The following is a 27,953-nucleotide window of genomic DNA, read 5'->3' as shown; positions in this document are numbered from 1 at the left end:
ATCATACTTGGCACTGACCCGAGTGTATCTCCCTGTGGGTAAATTTGTGCCATGAAGTTTCTGGGACAAAGGAAAAAATACTCATTTAGATTGTTTGATTCAGTGAGAGAATTTGAAGTCTTGATGAAAATATATACCACTAAGTTTTTTTATATAGGAAATTTAGTTCATTTAATTCAAAAACTTAGTTGATTTTTTTTTCAGAGGATGAGTGGATTTTAGTAAATTTGGGAGATGAAAAAGGGACATGACCTTTGTTCCAGAAGCTTGTGCTGGGCCAGGGCAGAACCCATGGGAAATAAACAGAGACCAAAACAAGGCATTTTAACAGAAGGTGGATTTCTGAGCTGACAGAAATGTGGTGTCCGTGGTTGGAAAACCCAGTGTTTTAATCCTCTAGATTATCTAAAACCTCATCACACATTTCCTTATTAGTTCTGAGCTGGGAGATGACATCGATCCATTAAATTGTGTGGTGACAAATGCAATCTGGGGATTAGTGGGAGTCAAATCTCTTGTGCCTTCAACCTTGTGACTCTGATTGGGCTTTCCCCGTGACTGACCTTCCTTTGCCACAAGAACCGCAAGACGATGCCCACCGAGGTGGGTGTCCAGGGCCCCAGGGAGGGCCTGAGAGGAGGGGCGTGGACTTGGAATACGAACTCTCAGTGCGGACAGACATGATGCCTGGGCAGCTGTCTGGAGGCTTCAGAGATTACCTTGTGCAGCTCCCCACCTTTTTACCATTGTTTTTTAATTGGGCTTGAAAGCCTCACACTATTTATAGTCTTCAGTCAAGTAGAAAATACAAAATTGTTGATCCGAAGCTCTCAATAAATGGAATTTTTGTCTAGTTTCGAATTTTACGGCTGGAGGACAAAAGGTCTGCTGGAGAGCTGGGCCCCTGGGCCCCAGGGACAGGCGGGGCGCTCCCCGCTGCTCTCCCTGGGGCTGGATTTTGCACCTGAAACGCTACGTGAGTTTGCTGTGGCCTCAGACTGTAAGGTCTTTAGTGAATTTGAAACAATGAAGTTTTTTATTTCAACATAATTCAAAGCTTACTCAAGGGAACAGCAAGTGTTTTAGCAACTTCAGATTTATAAAGTTGGGAGTTTATATACCTAGGAAATTGGCATCTTAGTTTTTTTCTCCTCTTTAAGATCATAGGCATGTCTTCAACTTTAAACATAATGTGTGATAGAGTAGGTAGTTTTCTAATTTTTAATCTTACCTTAATGGCTTTACATATTACTTCGAATATTAAATGTCAGCGATACGGGGAATAGCATTTGGAATTCTGTTTGTGGAGTGAATATTGTGCGATTTACATATCCCCCAAAATTATAAAAAAAAAACTTTGTTATTTGCAAATAGGGAGTTAAATCTCTTTTGAAAAAATACATACACACTAAAATTTTTTTCTAATAAGTTTCAGCGTTCCTGATTTTGTTGACTGTCCTCTCTATGCGACGAGTCTACCGATCTTAGCGTAAATAGATGAATAAAAATAAAACACGGGGCTCCTTTCTTCTCATTAAAGCTGAAATCATGAATTGTTAGACTCGCTGGAGCAGATGACATGTGACTTATTGCTCTTTACTGAGGAAAACAAAACTAATTTAGCTCATTTAGTCCATTAGTCCCGCCGTTTCCAAGCCCCGTCTCCTGCGGGCTGCGTGTGTCTGCGCGTGTGTGCGCGAGTGCGCGCGAGTGCTTGTCCGTTCACGGGACTCCTGAGGGAGGAGGTGCGTGTGGTGTTTGATCATTATTACTTCTCAGGTATGGGCGGTAGGAGGAGTCTTTCCTTTTAACTTTCTATCCCATTACAACGTTTCAAATTTTTACCGAGTGTGTAAAAATAAGATTATTTTTATTGAAAAATCAAAATCAGAAGTGCACTTGACAGGTTTTCAGCCATCACCAGAACTCCATAAATCACTGCATCTCCCATGCTTCTATGTTACTGTGTACTTTTCCGTACAGATTCTGCTTAGACTCAATTTCATAGGATTGAAGCAAAGGGTGATACTAGAAAGCAGATGAAGTCGTTCATTTGGCGATTGAATATTCGTCTTCATTCTTAGAGGCTTAGACCAGGGGCTGCGGAGTGGTTTGCTGCTCCTCTCGCGCTGAATCCTTGCCTTGCCTCCCCGCCAGCCTGCACTGCCCGGCCCCTGCTGGGTGTCCCCCAAGGCTAATTGATTCTGACACGAACCCCTTGAGTGAGTGAGTGCAGCCCCCTCAGAGTAAGGCTGCCCGGTTCAGCCGTCACTGTAAATGGGGTGCCTGGTCTACCCACATTTCAGCCTGCCAACTGCAAATTTGGGGGTTCACCCCTTTGGCCCCATAACTTGCTACGTGGCTGACGGAACTTGGAGAGCCCTTCCCTGGCTGTCGTGGCTTATCATTGAAGCCTATAAGTCAGGACCCAGGTGGAGACATGCCGTGGACAGGTGTGGGGCCTGGAGCTTCTGCCTCTGGGGCCCCACCCTGCAGCTCCCCACATGCTCACCGGCCCAGAAGCTCCCCTGATGCCCTTGGTGAGGGGTTTACGTGGCTTTCATTGTGTGGGCATGCTTGGTTGACCGTGGATGGCCAAATTCAATTTCTAGGTTCTCCCCTCTTCCCAGAGGTAGGCCGGCCTGGGGTACCCCGTCTCCATGCTCATCACCTGGCTGCTTCCTCTGGCAACCAGCTGCCTGGGAGAGTAGCCTCATTAGCATGTGCTCAGGGACAGATGAACAGGCCTGTTGGTTGGGAACAAGGTAAAGCACTGCTCTCTCAGGAACCTGGGGTGTTAGGAGCTCTGCGGGAAACTGAGGGCGAAGACAAACCTGGGCTGACTCTGTGCTGTATGCCTCTTGTTCACCTGGCGAGGCCCACTGCGTACAGCACTGCCCTGGCAGGTGTGAGGCCCACTGACGGAAGGGTGCCCCACTGAACACAGCAGGGATAGTCGGAGTTCAGAGCTAAGAGTCTAGGTGAGGGCCAGTGGGTGGGGTATCACAGGGCAGGCCCCTGGGCTCTGCAGTGGTGGCTGAGCCTGGCCTGCCCCTCCAGCTTCCCACACTTCCTGCTGTCATCCCTAAAGGCCGGCTGGGTCACCTTCTGTCTGACCGGACATGAAGACAGGGGACGAGACTCCCTGGCAGCTGCCTGGAGCTCCAGACCCCGCATCAGGGGGTTCCTGGCCGTTTATTAGTGACTTAAACTTTCTGAATTTCCCTCTTGTCATCCTTTCCAAGGACTGGAGTGTGTCCTGCAGGTGACACATTCAATTCTTAAACAGCCCTGGCTCTGCAAGCCGAGTGAGTGGACCTGTCCGCCCTTGTGCGCTGTGCCAGCGCGCCCTCCCCGTGCGCGGGCCTCTGCGCCTCGCCCCTGCGGCCATGTCCACGCGCTGGTCACGTTCCTGGCCGCCTCCTGCGCGGTGTCTGCACAGCGTGCTGATGCTTTTCAGGATCTCTCACTTAACATAAGAGGTGGTTAGGAGAGGTCTGTCGAACGCAGAGACAGATTTTGCCTGTGAGACATCTGTGTCCTGTTGGGAGAGTGTCTTGGTTCTGTGCGGTTTGACAGCAGAGTGCCGCGGGCTGTGACTGGAAGAGCAGAAACCGGTTTCTCACAGTTGTTGATCTCTCAGTCCAGGGCGGACACGTCTGCAGAGTGCCGGGCTCAGGTGAGGGCCCTCCTGGCACGGCGGGCACTGGGGCAGGCTGGCTAGGACTTCCGATCCACGCTGGCCTGGAAGGATCACTTGTCGCACCGAGCCTAGGATCCTCCTGGCTTCTGCTGTTGGAGAAGGCTTTTCTAGGATCCCAGAAGTCCTGAGGTGCTGTTGGCTGGGGTGTCCCTTGTGCCCCCTGCACTGGCAGTTGAGATTTGACTTGCAGACCTGGGACTGGCTTTCGCTGTGCGGGTGAGGAATGAGCGGTGGTCACTTACCAGTCCGTGTTTCTGTGTTCGGCTTTCTGTCACCGGAGCGCTAACTAGAGCTCACAGCCACTAGGGATGGAAGCCGTGCACTTCATGATTATTTTTTTTCCTCCACAGAAATAGAAAAGTTTCAAAAAGGAGAAAGCAAGGATGAAGAAAAGTACATCGATGTGGTGATCAATAAGAACATGAAGCTGGGGCAGAAAGTGCTAATCCCCGTGAAGCAGTTCCCGAAGGTAAGAGCAGGCCTGGCCTCCCTGCGCGGGTCCCGCGTGGGGGGTGTTTCTTGGGGCTGGTTCCCCCAGCGAGGCCCCCGCCCGCCCCTCACAGCCGCCCAGGTGACACAGCCCACGCCCGCGCGGCCAGGACACCAGGTTTCACTTCTTCCCACCTTTGTGCCTTCGTTTGCTCAACGACATTGGATTAAGGATGAAGTGGGATTATCCCAGCTAAAACATTAATGTTCAAAATATTATCTAGGGGAGTCCTTGGTGGCGCAAGGGGTTAAGACACTACTTTTGAAGCTATCCGCAGCCTCTGCAGCATGAGTTCAATCCCCGGCCAGGGAGCTACTCACATGGCGCGTCAGACCTCTCCTGTCTCCCCGCTGCTCCCCTCAGCAGTGTATTTCAGTCAGTCTGCCTGTTCTCCTCCCCACTCTGTCTCTGGTGAATCCTCTCATCCCCCACACCTGTGGCCTGTACCCCAGTTCTTGTATGCATAAATAAATAAATATTTAAAAAAATGTATTATCTAGTGTAGAAAAATCGCTTTTATCCCTTATGGCCAGTGCTATTTTGCGCCACTGAGCACAGTCACTGTCGGGGTTTCAAAGCTCGGATTCAGGGTCCCGGTCACCTCCCGGGCAGCTGACCCTCCTTTCCCGCCCCCCTTCTCCTCCCGAAGGGGCTGCCCCACCTCCTGAGAGCTGGCCAGGCAGTGTCTATTCGCCCAGCGGGGGGGTTTGGTTTTGGCTCCCTACAAATTAAATTGCTGTGACGTCTTCGGACAGCTTCTTTTGCAACCACTTGTTTGCATTTCTTAGATAAATAAATCCCTTTCAATGTCCGGCTGTGTGTTCCGTCTGCCAGGAGACGTTTCCAGGGGCACAGCCAGGCGGGTGTGGACCCTGTGCCCCGGGGGGTCGTCCGGCCCCTGCATGTCTCCTTGCCAAGTGCGTGCTGATGCTTTCGGCTGTGGTTTCCCCGGTGCTCAGTGGCTTCCTGACTTTGTACTTGCTGGCTCTGATCTCCTTCTGTTGTGACGCGTCTTTTTAGATCTTTTGCCTGGGTCTCAATGGGCGATGCAGGGACGTGCCTTCTTAGGATTGAGCTGTAGGAATTCTCATACGTGCTGGATGTGGATCTTTTGTGAGACATGTTTTCTGAATTTTTGTCCCAGTTGGTGGATGGTTTATACTTTTCATAATAGTCTTATAATAAGCAGATTTTTTTTGATGATATCTAGATACCAGGTTTTTTGCCTTTATGATTATTGCTTTCTGTCAACAAATAAATCTTTGCCAACTTGAAGAAAGCGTTGAGTTCTTTATCAATTAGCAGCTAATTTCCTGCACAGCCTCTGAAAGCTTTACCGGTAGCTCTGATACATAGCCAATTCACTCTTGTGTCTGGTTTGAGACAGAAGGTCAAAATTCACTTTTTTCCCCCCTACACGGATATCCAGTTTTTCCAGCACTGTTCCTTGAAGGATGCTTCTCCCCGATGGTGGAGGGTGTGTCTGGTGAGCCTCCACGGCCGTGGCCGCGAGGGTGTGTTTTGCACTTTCTCTCCCTCCTCCACTGTCCACTTGTGGATCCTTATGCTGGTCTTTGCTGTAGCTTTTCACAGTGAGACATAAAGCTCGGTAATTAGGCCCTTCAATTGTGACGTCTTTTTCCAATTCCGTGTAAGTTTAAGAAGTACGTTCTGCGTGCTGCCAAAGGCTCTGCTGGATTCTGGTGGCAACAGCCTTGACTGCTTCGCTTGGTGCAGGGGGCGCTGGCGCAGGCCTCTCCACCTGGGCGCGCGGCGTGTGTCTGTCCAGTTACCGACAGCCTGGATTTCAGGGTAAAGGTTTTGTCTTTTGTTAAAATCGTTCCAATATTTTACGTTTTTTGACACTACTATAAATTGAATTTTAAAGACATTTTACAATTTTTGCTTGTAATGTAAAATTTTGCATACTAACCTTGTTTTGGGTACATCGCTAAATAACTTGTTAGTTCAGGTACTTCATTTGTAGATTCCCTAAGATCTTATCTACTTCCTGGCTACCTGCATGTTATTTTATTATTCAGTTTGCCTTGTATCGGGTAGGTGCTCTCGTGTAGCTGGGATACAATAGTAAGATCAGGAGTTCTTCCTCTGTTGCCCGTCAGTGTGGAAATTTGACTGTTAAAATGATAACAGCTGCAGGTGCCTTTGTAGATGTTCTTTATTCAGCAGGGAAGGTTCTCTTCTCTTTCACTTTTGCTGGGACATTTGATACTGAATGGGGGAATTTTGTTGAATGCCTCTTCTGCATCTTTTGCAATGATCGCAGGGTGGTACCTGTTTATACTTAGAGTGGATTTTATTAATTAACTTGTCTAAGTGACACCCACCATGCATTCCTGGGTTAAACCCTACTTGGCAGTAACTTTTTACCCTTTTTATACTGTTGCATTAGTGTATCTATGTCCATGTGTGATAATGGCCTGCAATTATTTTTATAGTACCTTCGCCAGATTTAGGCAGTAAGTCTGCCTTCGTGAAGCGCGCTGTGGACGTGTGCATTCCTTCTTTCTCAGAGAATGTGAGTCCATCTGTGGTTGGTTGTTCTTAAATATGCAGTGACTCAGATGAAGCCAGCTTCCCAGACCTGGAGTCTGTCCATGAGGACATGTCTTTGATCACATGATCCTAGTCATTTTCTGTTTCATCGTCCGTGAAACTTCATTTTGTGTTTCTCTGGGGATATTTTCATTTCATTATAATATTTCTGCTATTGCTCCTTGAAATATTTCTTGACCTTTTCTCTTACCATCTTTTGAGACTCCAATTCCACGTGTTTGACCTTTTGACATTCTCAAATGGTTCTTGTGATTTTGTTCACTTTCTTATTAGTTTTTTTCTTTCTCCTGTTCTTCAGATGGGATAATTTCTGCTGCTGTATTTTAAGCTCACCGATTCTGTCCTATGTCATTTCTTATTATTTTTTTTTGTCATTCCCATCAGATAAATTTTTGTAGCAGTCATTGTAAATACCTGGCTTGGATTTTATATTTCACTTATATATAAATATGTATGTCTGAAACTTTTTTTCTCACCTGCCTGGATTTTCTGGTTTGTGTTTTCATTTCAAATGTTACTTTATGTTGTCTAGCACAAGTTGTGTAGTTCCTTTAAAACCTTTAATTGTGAAATCTTAGTCATATTAGATTTGATGAATTGATAGTCGTTTATCTTGGTAATCTTATCATTCCAGTTTTGTAGAGTGAGTAATTTGGGTTGCATACTGGGCATTGTGAAACTCTGGGTTCTGTTATATTTCTTTGAGGAAGGTTGATACTTTTGGATTCAGACTGCAGATTTGTCTTTTGAGTTTGAGTTCTTCCTTCAGTTTGACTTTTGCATTTATTTCTGGCATACATGATTTGGGGATCAGCCGGAGATTTTAACATATTTTGTACATTAAATGTTGAGGCTCCCCAACTCTAATTCGTGTCTTTTCTAGTATTATTTCCCACATTTCAGCCTTGTGGTTGCCTCAAACATTGCTTCTTAAGCTAAAAGCCGTAAAATCAGTCAACTCGCCCAGATATTCTCTTCTTCCAAGTCTTGATACCCTTCCAGAATCATCTTTTTATTGGTCATTCTTCAGAGGCCTCAAATAATTGGTTTTTGTATTTTTTTTTCAGAGTTTAAGGGCTTATAGTTGTTATATAGACAGTTGGCCTTTTGGGAGCTTATTCAGCAAGCTTGCAGAACTGAGGATATGCTTTCTGAGTAAAGAGAAAAGTGTTATGAATGCTTCCTGGGCCAGCTCATGCTTAAAGGGCGACTTACTTCCAGAGACTTTGTAAGCTGACCCTGTGCTCAATGTTCTTGTGCCTCAGCCCGTAGTGGAGACTGAGATGAACAGACAGCACTGCTGGGCTTAGAGTTCACAGTCTAGCAGATGGCTCATCAGGGTGTGTACAAGCAAGTGTATGAAATCAAGCATGTGAATTAAGTGTGTGAGATAAAACCCCACAGATTGTTCGTCAGTGTTAGTATTGAGGAGAGTGGGAGGACACAGTGTGTCGGCAGAGAGTGGACTCCACTCTGGATACCTGTGATTCCAGGATCAGGCTGCTCAGAAGCTGCTGCTCTCAGCACTGGAAACAGGTGTTTCTGCTGAGCACCATCAGCCTGTTAGCTCCAGGCCACCCCACACAGAGGCCAACAGAGCGTGTCCCCTAGGTCTCAGGGAAGCCTTTGCTCGAGCTGGTGAGTGGGCGGTGCTTAGGCGGCTGCCCAAGGGCCTGGACACCAGTGGGTGGAGCGAGCTGGACACAAGATCCATCCAGGCTGACACTGTGTTGCAGCTTCTGAGCAAGAGTGACGTGCTGTTTGTGACATGCTGTTTTCCAGTGAATGGAATTGAATGACTTCCCTGCTCTTAATGGGCTCTTTTCACCCCTCCACGCCCAGCCCTTCCGCACGCTCTGGAGTTTGAGGTCTGAGCTTGTACGGTGGGAACTCAAAGGAAGCAGTGCCTGGGGCTTGAAGTGCAGCAGTCCTCTGTAGCTCCCGTGGGTGGGGCCTGAAGCTGGTGTCCCGCGGTGATGGGTCGTGACAGTGAGGCGGTCCCTGCTACGCAGCCTTGCGATGGGGTGCTGGGTCTGTGCCCCTGGCACACTCTGCGGGCTGGGTCTTACACGCACCTCTCACTCCTGTCTCCCCTCCCCTGGGGATCTGCTGAGCAGGCATCTTGCTGGCAAAGCACAAGTCATCAAGTCCTGCTCTTTGGTCTCAAGTAGCACCCAGCTGTGTGGGGAGCACTGGTCAGTGAGTTCATGTTTGAGATAGAGGGTGACAAGGTCAGTGCTGGGGTGCACTGACCCTGCAACTATGAGGTCCCTGCAGTGGACACTCCAGATGCCTGGTTAGGGTCACCCAGCGGCTTCCACATCATTTCTATTCTGTCCAACTTTCTTCTTGTTTTAAGAGTGAAAGTGGTATTCTTGCCAGCTCTACTTCTGAGCTGAAGTGGTACTTCTTGAGAATAGTATTTTGGAGAAGCTGCAATCAGGGCAGGGGGAGGTGGTGGGAGCTGAGTGGCGAGGCCTGTGCCACCCCTGTCTTCTAGGGGACATTTGGATCGTTTTAAGTACGGGTGTGGGGGTTCATCTTTGCGTTAAGGCCTCTGCCCTTTGAAGGGGTGGCGTGGATGCAGGGAGGGAGAGGTGATTGAGGCTGGTGGGACCACAGAGGCACTCAGGGGTCAGAATGCAGAGGCTGATTCATCAGGACACACATCGGGTGTGTGTCCAGGGCCCTCTGCTGGGCCCAGTCCTGCCTCGTGGGGCCAGCAGTGGGTTCTGCCAGGATCTTGGATGGCAGTGCCGTTTGCTGGGCCAGGGGCCGGGGAGGTAACGTGGAGCTAGGGAGGGAGAGGGTGCAAGTTCAATATTTGTGTTGAGAGAGGATGCAAGTTCAGTTTTTGTGTTGAGGTAGAGGTCAATAAAACACCCCTTGTTAGAATAATCAACTTTGTGGTGAGACCCAATTAGGGAAACCTTTGAACGGAGACAGTGACATGTTCTCGAGGCTTCCTTGTTTATGAAATGACAGCCTAACTGTAATTGTTCCCTGCAGAGCAGGGCCATGTCACAAATATAGTTTAGATCAATTAAAGCCAGTTCAGATGGCACATGGTCATCAGCAACAAAGAACATAATTATTGGCTCTTATACATTATGCAGCAAAACTCAAGCGTCCTCGGTGTGTGATGTTTTACCACTCGTATGATCTGTGCAACGTTTCCTACTTACAGTGGTAGATCTTTTCATATGAAAATATATTTGTTATAGAATAACTGTCATCTGGAGAAAAACCATGAGGCTTACAGGTAACACTTTGCCCTACCTTGCAAATCTGTATGCTAAATGAAGTTAATAAAAACGCAGAGTGAATGTGTTAAGTTCTGTCTCTCTTACAGTACAGTTATCACGCACAAACCCACACTTAAGGAAGGAGAGACTTAGTTTGAAAGGATATGGGCCTACGGGGCCAAGGTAGTAGGGGTTCGGGGGCATAGCTCTGAGATGTGGCATATCTCTGGGGTCAGACAGAAAAACCCTCTTTTTGGGGGGTGTTGTCCACATGGCCTGCAGGGTATAGAGGGAGGTGTGGGTGAGGTGGCTGATGGCTCTCAGGCTGAACCTTTAGGGGAGATGCCAGCCGCGGGTTCTGGTGTCGGGCTGCAGTGGAGGGGCCCGAGGAAATGAGGTCACAGCTAAGCGTAGAGAAGTCAGGTTAAGGGGCCTGCTCAGATTGATGGGACGTGGTCAGCCAGTCTTTTCTGGGACAAAGAGTGGGCATCTGGAGGCCCATGTCTGTCCTGGGAGGTGGTCCTGCCCCACATCTCACGAGTCTCGTGGGGAAGGAGGTTGTTTGCAGTGACAGGAGGTGTGCTTAGTCGTCCACGTTTTCAGAGGCCAGGGCTCAGGGAGAGCTCAGCGCTGTCCCGGTGCCCAGCATCATCTGACATGTTTTAACGGCATGGCGACCTGTTGGTATGAAGTTGGTGGAGCTGAGGGCGAGCGGGCTCAGGTACTGCCCATGGGCACCTTCCGGAGAACAGCGGCTCCTCAGCCTCGTGCCCACGGCCACACCTGTGGATCGTCACAGGAATAGTGGCAACTAAGAGAGCCGTGCCGCTGGACGCCCTTTAAAGGGTCCAAAATACACACCAAGCACATGTTACCGAGGCCTTGTAAGTGCCGAGCGGCTTAACTTCAGAGGGTTTGTTCCTTTTAACTAGACGAGAATTGCTGGTAGAATCCGGGAGGGAACTGCATTTGCAACCCGAGAGCGTGGTATCCAGGGCTCCCCCGGGCATGGGCGTTGCTCTGTGATCTTCTCTAGCAGCTTTGCACACAGAGGCCCCTGGCAGTTTGCACAACTCCCTTGTGACGGGCGCGCCCATCCCCTTCGGATGCGTGTCATTCTAGCTAGCAGTGTCCTGTCACCTGACAACCAAACGCACAGGCTGAATATTTCTGGATGTCCCCCGGGCAGTGATGCAACCCAAGGCCAGGCGGCGCAGCTGGTTGCCACTGTGGGGCCAGCTGAGCTGCGCTCAGCTCTGAGAGCCCATGAGCACCTGACTCCCTTGGCTTCTGGTCAGAGAGAGGCCAAGCCTCTGGGTGGCCTGGGCATGGCCTGGGCGTGGCCTGGACGTGGTGCAGACGTGTCCCCACGTGGCCTCGCTGTTTCAGTGCCGAGGCCGCCTCAGGCGCCCCCTGGTGGGGGTGGGGGCTCCGTGCTCAGTACAGGGCGAACATCGCTCATGGAAAATGACTCGTGTCCACAGCAGCTGGTCACTTACTGACCTGGGACAGAGAAAGCACCTCTGCGCATGCTGTGGCAGGCGACTTTTGTGCATTTTCGCAATTAATTTCCACGACTGGTGCCCACAGAAGGCGGGGTGGTCCCTGTGTTGTCGGTGAGGAGGGCTGTGACCCCGAGCTCTGTCCCAGTGGGGTGGGGGAGGCACATGGGGCACGTGGGGGCATAGGAAGGGCAAAAGCCGGAGACATCGAGGTCTGATAGGTGCGCTTTGTGAACAGATCAACAGAAGTTAACTGGAGAAAGAAGCTAAGGGCGTAGGAAGTCATTTGTTTTTCCTTCTCATGTAGAATTCTCTGTTTTTATGTTTTCTCAAGTGACCTTCAGTGAACCGTGTCACTCTGTGGACTTCAGACTCAGTATAAATTTAGATGTTTGACTGGGTGATTCTAAGGTCTCTTAATTTTTATTCATTGGAAATATTTAGTGATTAAAGGTGTGATATAAATATAATTGACCACAGAAACATGTTTTACTCTATTCTTGACACCCACTGGCATGAATAGAAATGCCTTCAAAGGGCATTGTCAGCAGCAGACTAGAGCGTTCCTGAAGAGACCAGGCGAGAGACAGATGCGGGGCTGGGGCCGGAGCGCTGGAGGAGCGGCAGCTGAAAACTAGGGGGTGGTGTCCTTTCAAGGATCTGCTGCTTCCCGACGGGGTCCTCTGTATTCCTCAGCCGTGCTTCCTCTCCTATGGGAGGCCCGGGTGCCCCGTCCTGGACATACAGACCCGCCCAGGGCAACTGCAGACCCTGCTGCCTGCCCCACCGTTGATGAGCAGCCTGGCTTTCTGTCACGGTGAGCAGGCAAGGCCGGTGTGGACATCGAGCTGCCAGTGACGGCTTTTTCAGGGCAGGTGGCCGAGGGTCGCCGGGCCGCTGGGCACACCGCACAGAGGCCTGCGCGGGAGCCTGGGGTGCCAGGGTCTGCGGGGCGTATCAGGTGAGGCCCCATCAAGGGCCCCATCAGCCGCATCCTCAGGAAGATAAGGATTTGTGACTTCCACAAAATATCTCTAAGATGCCACAAAAGGAACAAATATAAGAAAATACTCATTTTAACATGTGATAGCAGAAATAAAAACTCAATAGATATGTAGGAAATTGCCCTGAAAGTAAAGCAAAGCAAGAGAAAAGATGAAACAGTGAAAATAAGAGAGATACTTGGCGGTCCAGTGCAGGAGGTCCAATGTCCAAATTATAAGATTTCCAGAAACATAAAGCAGAGAAAATAGGGAGAGACAGGAAGGGCGTCGGGGTGGGGTGGGGGGTGGGGGTTGAGACACTGACTTCTCCTTCTACTTTGTAGTAGTGTTTGACATTTTAAATTCTTATCATTTCTGTATATTTTTAAAATAATTTGCTTAAATTTTAAAAAACAAAAATCAACTACACGTAAAAATAGCTTTGGTTGAAGACTAAGAAAGTTAAAAGTCGTCAAGGAAATAGATCATTTTGATTTTTAGTACATATTTCAGTTGCGTGTCTCGGTGAGTTGAAGAGCCCTTGTTATGCTCAAGGCAAAAGCAGCCTGGAGAGGTGGTGTCCCGGGGGCCAGCCCGGAGGGGCGAGCGTCATGGGGTGGGTCCAGAGGGGTACGGGTCCCGGGGGTCAGCCTGGAGAGGTGTGGGTCATGGGGGCCAGCTGGAGGGGAGAGGGTCATGGGGGTCTGCTCAGAGGGGTGCTGGTCCCAGAGGTCAGCCCCGGAGAGGTGCGGGTTATGGGGGCCAGCCTGGAGGGCCAACGATCATGGGGGGCTGGTCCAGCGGGGTGTGATCCCAGGGGTCAGCCCAGAGGGGTGCGGGTCATGGGGACCAGCATTTGCAGTAAAGAATCGTGCAAAGACAAGAGTTCTGACCCAGTAAACAGGGCCGACTTTCTACTTAGGACCAAGAACCGCTCTTGACTTGCCCTCCTTACAGCAAGGCTTTCAAAAGTTGCCTGAAATTCCCGGTAGTGATTCTTCTGCTCAAGAGCTGTTCATTGCACGTCTGCTGCATGCCGGCCCTGCTCTGCGGGCTTGCGTAGCCTGGACCACTGTCCTCAGTGCCGCGAGGACAGACTCTGCTGTCACTCCCTGTTCCCGTTCGACAGAGGACACCAGGGCTAGCCGGGTAGCCCCTGGCGCGGGGTCACTCTGCCGGTGAGTGGGGGCGTCGGGCCTCCAACCATAGCCGTCTGGCCTCGGAGCCCACACCCGGAGTGAAGTCACTTCTCCCCTGTGGCAAACAAGAGCGCCCTGAGCCTCGTGGCAGATGCAGCACCCATGTCCCCGTAGCGGGTTATTCTAGAAGATGTGGGTTTGTTCTCAAGCTTCTGTCAGGCACCGGTGCGTGACTACCGTGGGGCAGGGCTCTTGCCGCAGGTCTGAGCCCCTTGGAGCCAGCCAGCCTGAACCCGGCTCTGCTGCCAAGGGGCGCCCCATCCCGGGCTGCTTCCCTCCCACCCTCCCGGGCCTTGCACTGTCTGAGGCAGATGCTGAGCAGGTGTTGAGACCAGCAGGATGGCAGCTTAGAATTCCGGGGGACTCATTTATAGTTTGTGAAATATGGACATCGATGAGGGGGGTAGAAAGAAATGCACCCGCTTTCTTCAGTTTTACAGCTGCCAGCCCCGTGTTCCCCCGAGCGCAGAAGCCCCTCCGCGCCGGCGGCCCCACGTCCGGGTGGCACAGCCCGCCCCCACCCCGTGGCCTCTGCAAGCACATGTCACAGACCTGGTCTCTCTGTTTGTTTTTCCTAGTTCAACTTTGTGGGGAAACTTTTGGGTCCACGTGGCAATTCTCTGAAGCGTTTGCAGGAAGAGACGTTGACAAAAATGTCCATTCTTGGAAAAGGTTCCATGAGGGACAAAGCAAAGGTAATGTGCACTATAGACAATGGCTGTAAGTCTGTCGGTCACTTTACATGATGTGCTTTGGGATCGTTTATTGTATTCATGCATATTACATCAACACCGAGCAGGGTTTCAGGTAAAATTATATGGACATGTTGTCCAAGATGATATATTTGTGATACTGTTTAGAAAATTGTGTCACTCTGCTCAGTTTCATAACATGTAGTACTCTAAACCTATGTCCTTATTGTATCCTGTTATAAAATAAAATAGTAGTTCTTAGAGTTTTGCTTCTAGAAACTTTTGCTTCTGTGATCGTATAGAAAGTACGATGACACTGAGAAGAGGTGTCTGTGGTGTCACTGCCACTGCGTTTACATTAGTTCCTTCACGTCTGCTGTCTCCGCATGCTTCACAGAATAGACTTTTTAAAGTGTAATCTTGTATTTGCTTTTTTTGCCCATCATGTGGTGTCATACTTTTTGTCAAGTTAAAGTTGATATTCAGTGTCGTAATAATTGCTAACTGTTCTAACACATGGTTATTGTATGTGGATATTGTCACAGCAACTGCTTCCTTTTTTACATAAGCTAAGCATGACTAAGTTATTTTTATTAACCACATTATTAAATATTACCAATTCTGAAAGAAATTTTCACATCTCGTAACGTGCTATCGCTTATGTTGATCCTTGTTATCACTTCATTGAAAGAGCCATATCACTACGAAGCAAGCCCACATTCTGGGACCACCAACCAGGATGTGTTGAGCAATGGCTGTGTCGAACAAGAAAGCTATTTAGACAGTCTAGCTCCCTAGTAATTAGATGAAACAAGTCCATCTAATCACTAGCTTTCACAGTAGAAACAGTCACCATTTGTGCATTGAGTGGCTGCAGTGAATCTGCCACTCTGTGGCCCTAATATGTGTATTATTGCATGTTCTTGCAAAAATGATGAGAGAGAGATATTTATTTTATATGTAGGAAATTGAGATTTGGAGAACCTGGGTATGTTATCTGGGTTAGTCAGTCAGTTTGGTTTATTATTTGACTAAAACATGGTTCTGTATTGGACTCTTGTGATATTTGTTTGAAATATAGTTGTCAGGCCTCCCTGGTGGTGCAAGGGGTTAAGCACCACACTATGAAGTAATCCGAAGCCTCTGCAGCACAAGCGATCCCCGGCCAGGGAGCAACCCACATGGCGCAGCAGACCTCTCCTGTCTTGCCCGCTGCTCCCCTCAGCAGTGTATTTCAGTCTGTCTGCCTGTTCTGCTCCCCACTCTGTCTCTGGTGGATCCTCTCACCCCCTGCATCTCTGGCCTGTTCCCCAGCTCTTGTATGCATAAATAAATAAATCTTAAAAAAAAGAAAAGAAATACAGTTGTCCATGCCCCAGCCTATTGGGTGGCGCCTCAAGAAGAACTTTCAGTAGGTGTTTGACATAATTCCAGGGCACGGCTAGGTTAGGTTAATTACCTATTAAGCCTGACTTTGCGAGTGATGTTGCTTTCATCTCCTGATTCATCTGTTCTGACAGTAGGAGAAGGTGGACCCAGAGCGTCCTGTGCCTTGCAGGGAAGTACCCCCTTGCTCATGCGTGACTGAGTCTTCCATGAGCCTTTTTGGCCCTGAGCTGCCGCGTAGGCCAGTGGAGCCCAGGGACAGTGCGCTGCTCCTTCCGTTTGTTGTTAGGGGACTTCTTTGTCAGAAGCAGTGGTCAGGGCATGCACAGAGTCTCACAGGAGAGAGGGGAGAGTTGGGGACACCTTGATCTAAGCTGTATGTCCAGGTCACAGCAAACGCACAACTGCCCACATAGGGAGAGGGGCCCCATGTAGGGAGAGGGGCCCCACGTCTCATCAGCTTGTTATCAGGACCTGGTGGTCCTTCCAGCCTGTGCTTATCGGAGGGCTGGTGCTGGTTCTCTGCTGGCACAGCCAGCACGCAGCAGTGATGGTCGTCCATTTGGCGGGAGTCCCTGTGAGTAATGTATCGCCTCTGTCCCTGTCACCATGGCCACTTTGCTCATGAGTCGCCTGAGTACTGCTAGCATGGCTGGGGAAGGAGGTGTTTGACATCTGCTGCCTTGGGTCCCCTGGGCTATGGTTGCTGGGTGCCTGCCGCGAGCGTGGAGCGTTGTTCTACACCCGAGGGCCTCTCTTAGACCACTAATCATCGTTCACTAATCCTCTACGTCCACGCCCTTGACTCCAGGGGTCAGCACATCAGCTTGGGGAGTGTGCAGGTGGCTGGTCATTCATGGCACATCACGACACCAGCAGCTGGGCATCAGCGTGCACTGTGGGCTTACAGTCCACCATGCCCACTGCCAGTAGACTAGGGCCAAGAGTTCTTCTGTCTTGACCCCATAAGCCCCACTCTGCGTGGCCTTCAGTGGAGCAGCATTTGCTCAGTCAGTCCTGTTAGTGCTCAGCTGTGCGGGTATTTCTTCTCAGTCACCGGAATCAGACCCTCCTCCCTGAAGTCTTTGAAGCCCCATTTCCACTGGGATTTTTGGACTGCCTTTTGTCTACAGAAATTCAGTCAGTATTATGTTCATATCTAAGCGCTTCCTGTTGCTTAGTATTAAAACCTCATCCTTTTAGGTTGTCAAAGAGCTCATTGCTATATTCATCACTTATTGTTTATATGTTAGGCATAATTCTAAAGACTTTGTGTCTTAGACATAAAAATGTTTTTTACTATAACTCCTTTATTACTAATAACATGAATTACTATCACTAAGAACTCCTTTATTGCAACAACCCCGTCAATGAGCAGGAGGTACCCTATTATTATCACCATTAAAATCCCCCCTTCAGGATGAGGTAAAGTCACTCCCCCAAAGGGAAAGAGGAAATTCTGGATTTGAGCTATGAATGCTGTGGAAGTTGGTGACAGAAACCAAACTGCCTGACTATGGATCAGTATTCTCTCTTTAGAAGTATTAATTTGGTATCATATTAGAAAAAAAATTCATTTCGTTAGTTCATACTTTCAAAGTTGGACTACTTTGCATGGAGTCACATTTTTTAAAGTTCAGCTGCGAAGGCAGGTGATGAATAGACCCCAGGGCTGAGAACATCGTGTTTCGGACAGTGAGGAGGCCTGTATTTGGGGTTCAGCCACCCTGCGTTTTATACAAGGTGGATTTCAGGGGAAACGTGTAGGCAGCGTGGTCGCTGGTGTCTGCTCTCCCTACTGCAGGGTCGTCCGTCTTTCATTTTCTAGTCACTCTCAGTAAATGAGAAGGGCCTGGAGCCGGGCAGTGGGCTGGACAGTGCTGCACTGTCTGCTTGGCCAGGCAATGGCACGGAGCTGGGCCTTCAGGTACTCAGTGGCCTTGGGCTAATAAGCGCTTGTTAGCATCAGACAGACTTGGCGGGGCAAGTGTGGGGACCCTATGCAGGCTGTCTGTGCGTGTTTGATCACCGGTGTGTCTGGCTGCATGTGCCGGCCCTTGCCTGCTCTGCCTCCCGATCGTCCTTTGTCAGAATTCACATTAGTTGAGCTGACACCTTATGGGTGAAGTCGAGGGTTTGGGCCTCCTTGGCCTCTTGGCTAGTGGTGAAATCAAGAGTCCTTGCTAGGGGCTCTAGGGTGCTCTGTGTTTTAAAGTGTCAGGTTTTGGAGAGGCTAGAAAGGTGCCTACTCCATGGAAGTGGCTTTAGTGGAGATTCCTACATGACCTGTCTGAAGTTAGTGTTGGGAACAAAGACTGAGGACTTGCATTCTCCTCTGCCACCCTAGGGGTGGGGCTAGCGAGGCAGAGAGAGGCAGAGCGGGCAGAGCAGAGCCAGCAGGCCGAGCACCCTGGTTTTCTTCCTTCAAGTTTCCCCCTGAATTTCATTATGTAAACAAGCTGAAAAATATTTATCATAATCACAAAACTGCATAATAGCATCTCACATGCATTTTTCCCCGCTGTTTTATCCTTACCTTATAGAGCCTGGTGTGTAGTCAGTGAGTATGTGAATGAGCCAATGAACGAAGAAATGAAAGAATAACATCTCATTGATCACTCAGTGAATATTTGTTGAGCATCTGCTGTATACCCAGCACTTTCCAGGCATGAGACTCTAGCCCCAGACAAGACAGCTGTGGTTGCTGCTCCGCGGCGATCACCTTTCAGTGAGAGGAAGTAGCGCAGAGTAAGGGACTGCCCTGGGGCTGGTGGAAAGGCTCGAGTTGAGCCGCAGGCAGACAGCATCACGCCAGCAGAAGCGACCTGGAGCTCAGCCGAGAGAACACCCAGGCAGGAGAACCAGAGCTGGCGGGACAGGGCTGATGACGGGCTCTAGGCAGGGTCGGGGGTTGATGGGGTCCCCAGGAGCTCTCAGATGCCCCATAAGGCCTGAGGACGGCAGAGCCCACGTCTGCTGCAGACTCGGTCCTCAGGGTGGCGTTTGCTCCTCAATGAACTTTCTGGGACAACCATATACGAATGAGCTTGGGGTATACAAGCCTTCCCTTTTTCTTACAGTGACTCATTCTTCAATGTGATGTTTCCTTCTTCAGGAGGAAGAGCTGAGGAAAAGTGGAGAAGCCAAGTACTTCCACCTCAACGACGACCTGCACGTGCTCATCGAGGTCTTCGCCCCGCCCGCCGAGGCCTACGCCCGCATGGGGCACGCCCTGGAGGAGATCAAGAAGTTCCTCATTCCTGTTCGTACACCTACACTCTTTCGGATTGTTCATTGTGCTTTTCAGCCCTCCCTGTGTTTTCATCCTTGACCATTCTTACCTGTAATTGTCATTTGCCGTGACAATGGGCTGCTCATGGGCCTTTGCAAGTGAGCGACTTGGAAATATCCTTCTTCGTACTGGCGGCCATAGTTTTTTGAAGAGATTAAATAAGGCTTAAGGCCATGCAGTGGGAAAACTTGGAGTGCACAGTCGCTATTGAAAGCTGTGCGCCCCCTGCCTCGGCGTCCCTGAGACACCACGGTCACCTCCACGCTCTGGGTCCTGCACCCAGGCTCCCGAGGGCCTTCCAGGGGCCAGGCCCCTGCTGGGGTCAGGTGCACGCACAGGCGTCTGTGCTCCTTGGGCACAGATAGAAACAGCCCCGCCCCGGGGTGGGGGACAGAGAGTCCAGCAGGTGATTTCAGTGCCACGTGGCCAGGACGACGCCAGGTTTGGCCCCCGAGGAGCAGAGCGGCGGGCCTGCCGTGGCTGCCTGGCTGCCAGGTGGTTTGTGTTTTGTGACCAGCTCATGGTCTCTTTACACCTTTTCAGACACTTCGATGTCTCTGAGAATCAAATATATCGCAGCCTCCACTAGAAAGCACAATGTAGGTCTTTTTGTCTCATTTTGTATCATGTGCCAGTTCTAGATAAACAGAAATATTGTCCACTCGGGCTTTTTAGACCAGACGGCCCTCACACCTGCCCGACGGCTGTCGGGGCTGAGCCCTTCCTGACCGGGGCTGCCTGGCGGGTGGACTGCGGCCCCCGCGTGCGCCGTGATGACAGTGTCTGGGGGGGAGCTTGCATTTGTCGGGAGTGGCTGTTTCCCTCTTGGTTGACTTGGAAAAGCCGGGGTGTGGGGTCGTGTTAAATATTTCACTCGGGGAATACTTAACAGTACGATAACAGCCAGAATGATAGTCATTCATTCACTTGGTTTCAAGACAGCTTTCAGTGCGGGAGACAGATGCAACCTGTCGAATCGGGGGCTCCTTCTGCAGCTCCTCTGGCGGGAGAGGCGGGAGCCATCGGGGTTCGTAGCCATCGCGAGAGTTGGTCTCGGTGGACAGGGCTGGGGCAGCCAGGCCCCGGCCGCCCTCCAGGAGGAAGGACACTGTCTCGCCCTGGCCCTGGCTGATCAAGGTCACAGAGATTGTCCGCTTTGGTTCTTTCTCAGTATTTTAGTAGCTCTCGTTTTCGTCTGGGATCCGTTTTAAGTTAATTTTTGAGTACGCTGTGAGGCTGCGCCCTAGATCCATCTTGGTCTGTGTGGATAGCCAGTCGCCCCAAAGGCTGTCCCTGGTGGAATCGCCCGCCAGGATGGTTGGCCACCCCCATCCTCTGCCACCCCCTGTCCTCCGCCACCCCCTGTCCCCTGCCACCCCCTTCCCCTTGCCTCACGGGACGAAGTCCAGGTTGTGTAACTTTTCCAACTTGCTTCTTCTTTTTCAAAATTGTTTTGCCTACTCAGGCTCCTTTGCATTTCTCTATATATTTTAGGATCAACTTATCAATGTCTACAAAAAAGGTCCCCTGGGATTTTGCTAGGGAGAGTATTGAATCTGTAGATTAGTTTGGGGCATAATTTTATCTTAACAATATTGAGTTTTCTAATCCATTAAAATGAAATGTTTCCTCACTTTTTTTTTTTTAAACTATTCATTAATTTCTGCAGTAGTTTATAGTTTTCAGGGTACTTTCTTGTGGCTCTTTCATTGAAGTTATTTCTAAATATTATATTGTATTATTTTCTAAATTTCGTTTACAGATGCTTGTATTATATGAAATGCAGTTGAATTTTATGTATTGCCCTTGTATCTTGTGACCTTGACGGATGGTTGTGTCAGTTCTGGGGGGTGTGTGTGCGTGTTAATGAAGTCATTAGTATTTTCCTGCCATCTATAGTAAAGTTTTAATTCTCCCTTTCCAATCTGAATACCTTTAATTTTACACTTTATCTCATTTTCCTTATTGCCCTGGCTGGCGCTTTCGGGGGATTGTTGAGTGGAGGCGGTGAGTTCGGTGTGAGCTGCAGGTCTTTTGTTACTGCCCTTTGTCGTTTGAAGAAGCTCCTCTGCTCCTGGGTGTTGAGCATTTTATCCCGGAATGAGGGCTCGATTTTTCCAGAGCTTTTCCCACCCTTGAGTTGCTCATATGGGTTTTCTCCTTTATTGTCTACATAATGGCGTGTGCATTAGTCCATGCTCGGAGGTCAAGCCAGCTTTGCATTCCTAGGTGCATCCCTTGGGGGTTGACATACGACCCCCTCTATACATTGCTGGATTTGGTTTCCTGATGATTTTTAGGGTCTGTGTCTCCATATGGGCTCGCAGCTCAGGGCTTCATCACCCCCAAGGCTGGCTCCACCCTGTCGTGCTTCCCTCCCCTCTGTGGATGGAGATGCTGCTGACACCGTTTCTTTCCAGCGTGAAGGGTCGCGTGGGCCTTTCTTATGACTGACAATCAAGAAAAAACCTGTTCTGTTCTTGTTGGGACAGTTTATGGAGTACTTGGCTGCCACTCTTCTCTCGAAGGGAAGGCAGAGGCTTGCTGGTGCTCCCTGGCCCCGGTGTCTTCGAGGAGGAGCCGCTGCTCGCCGTGCGGCCTTGGCGTCCGCTGTGCCTTTGATGTTCAGCCGTTGACGCACATGTGCTCGCTTACCCTCCTCGTTCGTTAAGCTTTGTGGATCTGTAGGTTTATTTTTTCTTCCAATATGGGAAGTTTTCAGCCATTGTTTCTGTGGACTTTTCCTTCTTCCTCGGTCCCCTCCCTCCCCCGGCCCCACCCCTGGGTCCCCACTCCTGTGCTGATGCACTGAGCCTCCCCTGGGGCTGGCCCTGTGTCCCTGGCCTGTGGTTCCTGAGCTCACAACCCCGTTGGGGTCGGTCTTCCGCTCTGCAGCTCTGCTGCTGAGACTCCCTGGAGCACCTGGCGTCGCTGTGGCTGCCTGTTTTTACTCTCTTTGTGCTCGCCCACCGTCTGGGGCGGTTTCTTCTACTGCTTCGTTCTTTTCTGAGTGCGGCTCACATTTTCCCATTTGTTTGTATGGCTCCTACTTTTTTGCTGTAAAGTCCACGTTTTAGGTAATGTCGTACATAGCAAAGCTTCATTCTGATTTGTTTTAGCCCCAGACTGTTGTTGCTGCAGTTTTTGTTGTTTTTAAATAGTTTATTTGGACCAATTCTTTGGAGTCCCTCATGATTGACAGGGAATGTTGGCGTTGTTAGCGTGTTTCCCTCTCACTCTTTGCCTGTGTCACGTGGCCCGTGGGCAGCAGCGGCTGCTGTGCTCATGCTCCTGGCTCCTGAGGCTGATGGAGGGGTGTGCAGTGCGGCTGCCCCCACAGGTTTTGAGTTGGCCCTGGTGGGCCTCCTCCTCATGGGTGCCTGCCTCTCCCTTCTTTGTCCACAGACTCCCCGCCAGGCAGATGTGTGCTCAGCTCTGTGGGTGCACAGCCTGTCCAAGCAGAGGCGTGGGGGCTGTCGGGATGGGCCGCCCCCGCCTGCTGGATCTCTGTACTGTCTGGACAGTCGGCCCCCAAGTGCCCTACGTCCACGCCATAGCAGCAGGTCTTCTGACTGGATCGGTCTTCTCTTCTTTTGCAAGCAGAACTGCTGCTGATATTGACAGTACCGCTGAGCCTGGAGGTTCTTCACGCTTGCTTCCAGATTGCACACATCTCCAGCAGCTCCACGGGGCTCCAGGCTCTGCCCGGCCCAGGGGAGCTCGGGTGTCCCGGGGGCTTGGCAGGAGGGGTGAGCACCTGCAGACAAGACACCCAGACACCTTCTCTTTCCTGAGATGTCATGATTTTCCACAAACATTGCATTTCCAGGGTGCTGTCTCAGGTCAGTCATTTGTTAACCCTGCTTTTCGCCACGGGGTCAGCGTTGATAGCTGTCCTCCGTGAGAAGGCTTAGCTGAGTGCGTCGGTATTTACACATGACAATTTACTTTTCCACTCTGCACAAGTGGTGACAGTGTTGGTATTAATGTTATGTTAATGTTAGGATCATTTCACTTTTGAAGATGGGAGATCAAATGACGATTCAGAGATTAGTAACACAAAGCTACAAAGATCATGGACTCATAAGGCTTAACCTCAGAGGTGGTTGACTCGGGGGGGGGGGTGTGTGTGTGTGTGTGTGTGTGTGTGTGTATTTGAGTATACCGCCTACTTTAAAACTTAGTTTCACAAGACACTGTCTAAAGGGGGTGGGTTCTGCTCTTTGGGACACCCCGGGTGCTCCTGGGTTCAGGGCGCGGAGCTGTTCCGAAGGGTAGCTTGAGGGGGGTAAGCACTGTCCTCCCGGAGTCCGTTCTGAGCCACCTGCAGTCTCCAACATGACACAGCTCCTAACACTTCAGTGCAAATATTTAGCAGTTATGTAACATGTTTTATTTAGAATGTGCTTTACAAATAATTTACTAATCACACATTTTTAGTGAAATTGTAGGGAATATATTCTGGGGCTTTGTTTGGAGAGATTTGAAATAATGATGGATTCATATGGCTCCTCCGAGGTCTACACCCCAGACGAGTGAGGGCAGGAATTTGGTTCACAGTAAGGTCTAGACCCAGAGCCTGGGCCTCCCCTGCGGGTCACGTGACTGGCATTGCTCCTCAGGTGCCCTGGTGGCCGGCAACACCCTACCTGCCCTGGCCCTGCTCCCGCCAGGTGACATTCAGCCCAGCTTCCTTTCTGGTCCATGTCCCTGTGTCTCTCTTATCCACAACTCACTTTACTGCCAGCTTTAAGTTTTTCTTTGCATCCTGCTTTTTACAAGTAAGAAAGAGAATTATTTTTATAAATGTAATCAATGTATTGCATATTTTTAATGCTAAATCAGAATCAGAATCTGCAAAGAGAAAAGGAGCATCCAGTAGTCCAGGCAGCCCGGGCCTGAGCTTCCAGCAGCTGCTCCCAGCAGAGGCGTCCTCCGGCCCCTTGCCCCCCCCCCCCGCCCTGTGTTCGGCGCAGGTGTGAAGTTGGCCAGGTGGAGAAGCTGCCGGGCTGCAGGGTGGGCCTCTGTTGGGACCACACACGGCACGCCGTGCCTCTGCCCTGACCTCAGCGTCCCAGAGTCCACACGTCCACCCCACTCCTGGGCGGTGACAATTCCCCACCAGTCACACTGCGCGGGCAGACCTACCCGCCAGCCCGGCACCAGCAGGGTTCAGGCCTCAGCACTGGGGAGCTCTCACCCCAGGCAGACCCCCTTGGGCTCAGGTTACTCCTGGGGCCAGCCTTGGGATGTGTAGGGCCCGCCTGGGCACCCCTTCCTGCCCACTTCTAGACCCACTTCTTTAAGTTCTCAATTTCTGAAGCCAATGGCCATGGGGTCTCCGTGTTCACGCGCCCCAGACCACTGCTCAGCGCCGACAGCATCCACCCCTCCCTCTTGCTCTCCTTCTTCCTCGTCCAGAAACCCGTGGACTTTCTTGACTTTGCTCGTGCCGAGCACGCCATCCAGTGCTTTACCAGGTCTAATAAAATCAAACATCCTGCATATCTCCAGTCCCGCCCCTCCTCAGCCCTCCGCCCTCGCGTGTCCAGGCTAGCTCCGCCAAGGGCTGGGCCTCCTGAGAGCTGCCGGTGCCATGGCCGCCTCCCACGCTGCCTTGCTCCCTTTAATATCTTTATGGAGATGTAAATCACACCGTAGCATTTACCCAAGAAAGCACACGAGTCAGCGGCTGGTCGTGTATTCCCGGAGCTCCACGGCTGTCACCTTCACTCAGCTAGACCATTTTTATGAGGGGCCCCCAAATGAACCTCGTAACAGACAGCCAGCGCGCCCCATTCTTCGCCCTCCCCACTTCAATACTGATTTACGTTTTGTTCTCTTGAGTAGTTTTTAGGGAGACAGTTCACATACCACCCAAGTCCTCCCATTTCAACCGGTCAGTTCATCGACCCCTGCGTGCCCATCCACGTGCAGCCGTCTCCACCAGCAGCTTGGGGGGATGGTCAGCATCCCCCAAGGAAATGCCGTGGCCATGCGCGCCCTAGTCCCCATCTCCTGCACGCCTTGGCCTTAGGCAGCTGCTGCTGTCCCTGGAGCTTTGCCTGTCCATGGTTCCCATATAATAGTGAGGGTCTAGGGCTTCCCCTGGTGGCGCAAGTGGTTGTGCGCCACTCTGTGAAGCTGTCCGCAGCCTCTGCAGCGTCGGTTCAATCCTGGCCGACCGGCAAGGGTCCCACATGGCGCACAGACCTCTCCTGTCTCGCCTGCTGCTCCCCTCAGCAGTGTATTTCAGTCAGTCTGCCTGTTCTGCTCCCCACTCTGTCCCTGGTGACTCCTCTCACCCTCCTGCACATCTGGCCTGTACTCTGGTTCTTGTATAAATAATTAAATAAATCTTTAAAAAAGAAAAAAACAGTGATAGTCTGTCGACTTTGGTACTGGCTTCTCTCCACTCTGCGTGCTGTTTTCAAGCTTCATTCAACCGGCTTTTTATTGCTAAATAATAGTTCACTGTATGAACAGCCCAGTGTGTGGATATCTTTGGCCATTTAACTTGAGGACTTTGGGGTTGTTTATCCTTAGCTGTTATGAGCAATGGGAAAATGCTGCTGAAGGTGGACATTCGTCTGCAAGTTTTTGCATAGAAATATGTTTTTATTTTCTTGGAAGCTGGTGAAGACTTGCTAGACCGTGTGGTAGCGCTATGCTTAGCAGTTTGAGGAGCTGCTGAGTGGTTTTCCAGAGAGGCTGGCCCCGCTTCCACTCTCTCCAGCTCACCCACAGTTGATTTTGGGTATTTCTCTGTGGTCCTGTTTTGCATTTCCAGAGTGCCTCAGAGAGCTGTACATCTTTCCATGCGCTTTTGGCCATGTAATAACTTCTAAAGAGAAAGCCTACTCAAATCCTTTTTTTTTTCTTTAAACAATGAGGTTATTGTATTATTGCTGAACTGAAAGAATATATATTTTGGATACAAGTTGCTTATCGGATTAAAAAAAATTCCATTTCATGCGTTGCATTTTCATTTTCTTCGTGGAATTTTTGTGCATAGCAACAGTTGATTTAGTCCAATTTGTCTGTTTTCTCTCATCTGACCTCTTGGTTTCTTATCTAAGAATTCATTACATAGTCTGAACAGGAAATTTCTCACATCCATTAAGTGTTTTACGGTTTTAGCTCATGCATGTGGGTTTCTCATCCATTCCCAGCTTATGTTTGTGTATGGCAAGAAGTGTGAGGTCCCGCTGTATTTTTTGTTGTGCATATTTAGTTGTGACTATACCATTTGTTACTTAGATTATTTGAAAAACATGGGCAGTAATTCATGTCTGGATGTTCAGTTTGGTTTCATTGATCTTTACATCATCCTTTAAGCCAGTACCACACAGTCTTGAATTCTATAGCTTTGCAGTGAATTTTGAAGTGAGGACATGTCTGTTTGTTCTTCTTTCTAAATATGATTCTGGCCACGGAGCGTGTGGATTTCCATATAGATTGTAGGATTAGCTTGTCCACTTCTGCAAAGAAGCCAGCTGGGGTTTCTTTAAGTCTATAGATCAATTTGGGGGAATTATTGTCATCTTAACAGTATTAGATCCTCCTATGGATGAGCATTGGGTTTACATTTATTTAGGTTTAAGAAAAAATTATTTCAACAATATTTTGCAGTTTTCAGTGTACAAAGCTAGCTCTTATTTTGCTATTTTTTTCCTAAGTATGTAATTCTTTCTGATGTCACTAAATGGAATTGTTTTCTTCATTTCATTTCTGGACTGCTTATTGCTATGTTAGTATATTAATCTTGTGTCCTACAACCTTGCTAAACTTGTTTATTTGTTCAAATAACCTATTTTGTGGATTCTTTGTGATTTTCCACATAAACTATTATGCCATCTGTGAATAGAGATTGCTTTGGCTTTTCCATTCCAATCCAAATATCACTCATTTATATTTCTTACATAACTGTCCTGGCTAGAACCTCAAATACAGTGTTGGCTAGAAGTGCAGAGAGTAGACATCCTTGTCTTGTGAGTGTTTCTGTCATTCAGGTGTGTTGAATACGTCTGTGAAATATTTTTGTTGATGTGTTCAAATGATTGTTTTTTTTCTCCTTTTTTCCTGATAATGGTACCAAATTAACTGATTTTCTTTCAGATGTTGAACGAACTTCACAATTCTACTATAAATTTCACTTGTTTCTTACACATGTTCCTTCTATTGTTCATGTGGCTTGGTTTATGCTGCTGGATTTGGCTTCTCAATATTCTTGAGAGCTTTGGCACCTCTAGTCATAAAGGGTCTCATCTACAGTTTTCTTATACTGTCTTCATCACATGTTCAGGCTGTGCTCAGCTTCGCAGGATGAGTTAGGAGTCATTACCGCTCTTTTTTGTTTGTTTGTTTGTTTTTTGGCAGTTTGTGAAGGATTAGCACTGCTGCTTTATTTTTTTGTAGAATTCACCATGAAGGTCCTATCGACACAGACTTTCCCTTAAATGCCACATTTTGAGTACTAATTTAGTTTTGTTACTTATCTGTTAAGATTCCTCTTTCTTCTTAAGACAAATTTGGTAGTTTGTGTCTTTCTAGGAATTTATCCATGTCCACATCCGTGTGTCCCCTTTGTTGGCTGCTGACTCTCATTGCCCTTTCTTAAAATCCTTTTCTGTTTCTTCAAAGTCCAGTTGATTTTCCATTTTTGATTCTTGATCAGTCTGGCTGAAAAGTTTATCAGTTTTGTTAAAATTTTTCCTAGTTTTTTTTTTTTTTAATTTTTGCTTAGAAGAACTGGGGTATAGGCCAGAGGTATTGGGGGGGGGTGAGAGGATTCACCAGAGGAGCAGAACAGGCAGATCTACTGAAATCCACTGCTGAGGGGAGCAGCGAGGAGACAGGAGAGGTCTGCTGCACCCTGTGGGTC

At 49.3% G+C, this 27,953-nt stretch overlaps 1 protein-coding gene across 2 annotated transcripts in view; it reads left to right on the top strand.

Annotated features, from left to right (window-relative positions):
* The window catches only part of KHDRBS3 (KH RNA binding domain containing, signal transduction associated 3), a gene marked incomplete at both ends in the record, with an annotated part of 120,002 nt that overhangs the window by 43,948 nt on the left and 48,101 nt on the right, over positions 1 to 27,953 (top strand). Inside the window, 3 exons of one of the 2 annotated variants that reach the window (XM_084230295.1) lie at positions 4,054 to 4,172; positions 14,278 to 14,394; positions 18,893 to 19,039. In XM_084230295.1, the coding sequence (XP_084086421.1) occupies positions 4,054 to 4,172; positions 14,278 to 14,394; positions 18,893 to 19,039 (383 nt within the window). Of the gene's footprint in view, positions 1 to 4,002; positions 4,173 to 14,277; positions 14,395 to 18,892; positions 19,040 to 27,953 lie in introns of both variants that reach the window. The other variant, XM_084230294.1, reaches the window with a different exon arrangement.

The sequence above is a fragment of the Talpa europaea genome, assembly GCF_964194135.1.
Source record: "Talpa europaea genome assembly, chromosome: 3".
In the NCBI taxonomy this organism is placed as follows: Eukaryota; Metazoa; Chordata; class Mammalia; order Eulipotyphla; family Talpidae; genus Talpa; species Talpa europaea.
The sequence above is the reverse complement of the archived record's forward strand: the minus strand, read 5'-3'. Positions and strand labels throughout refer to the sequence as shown.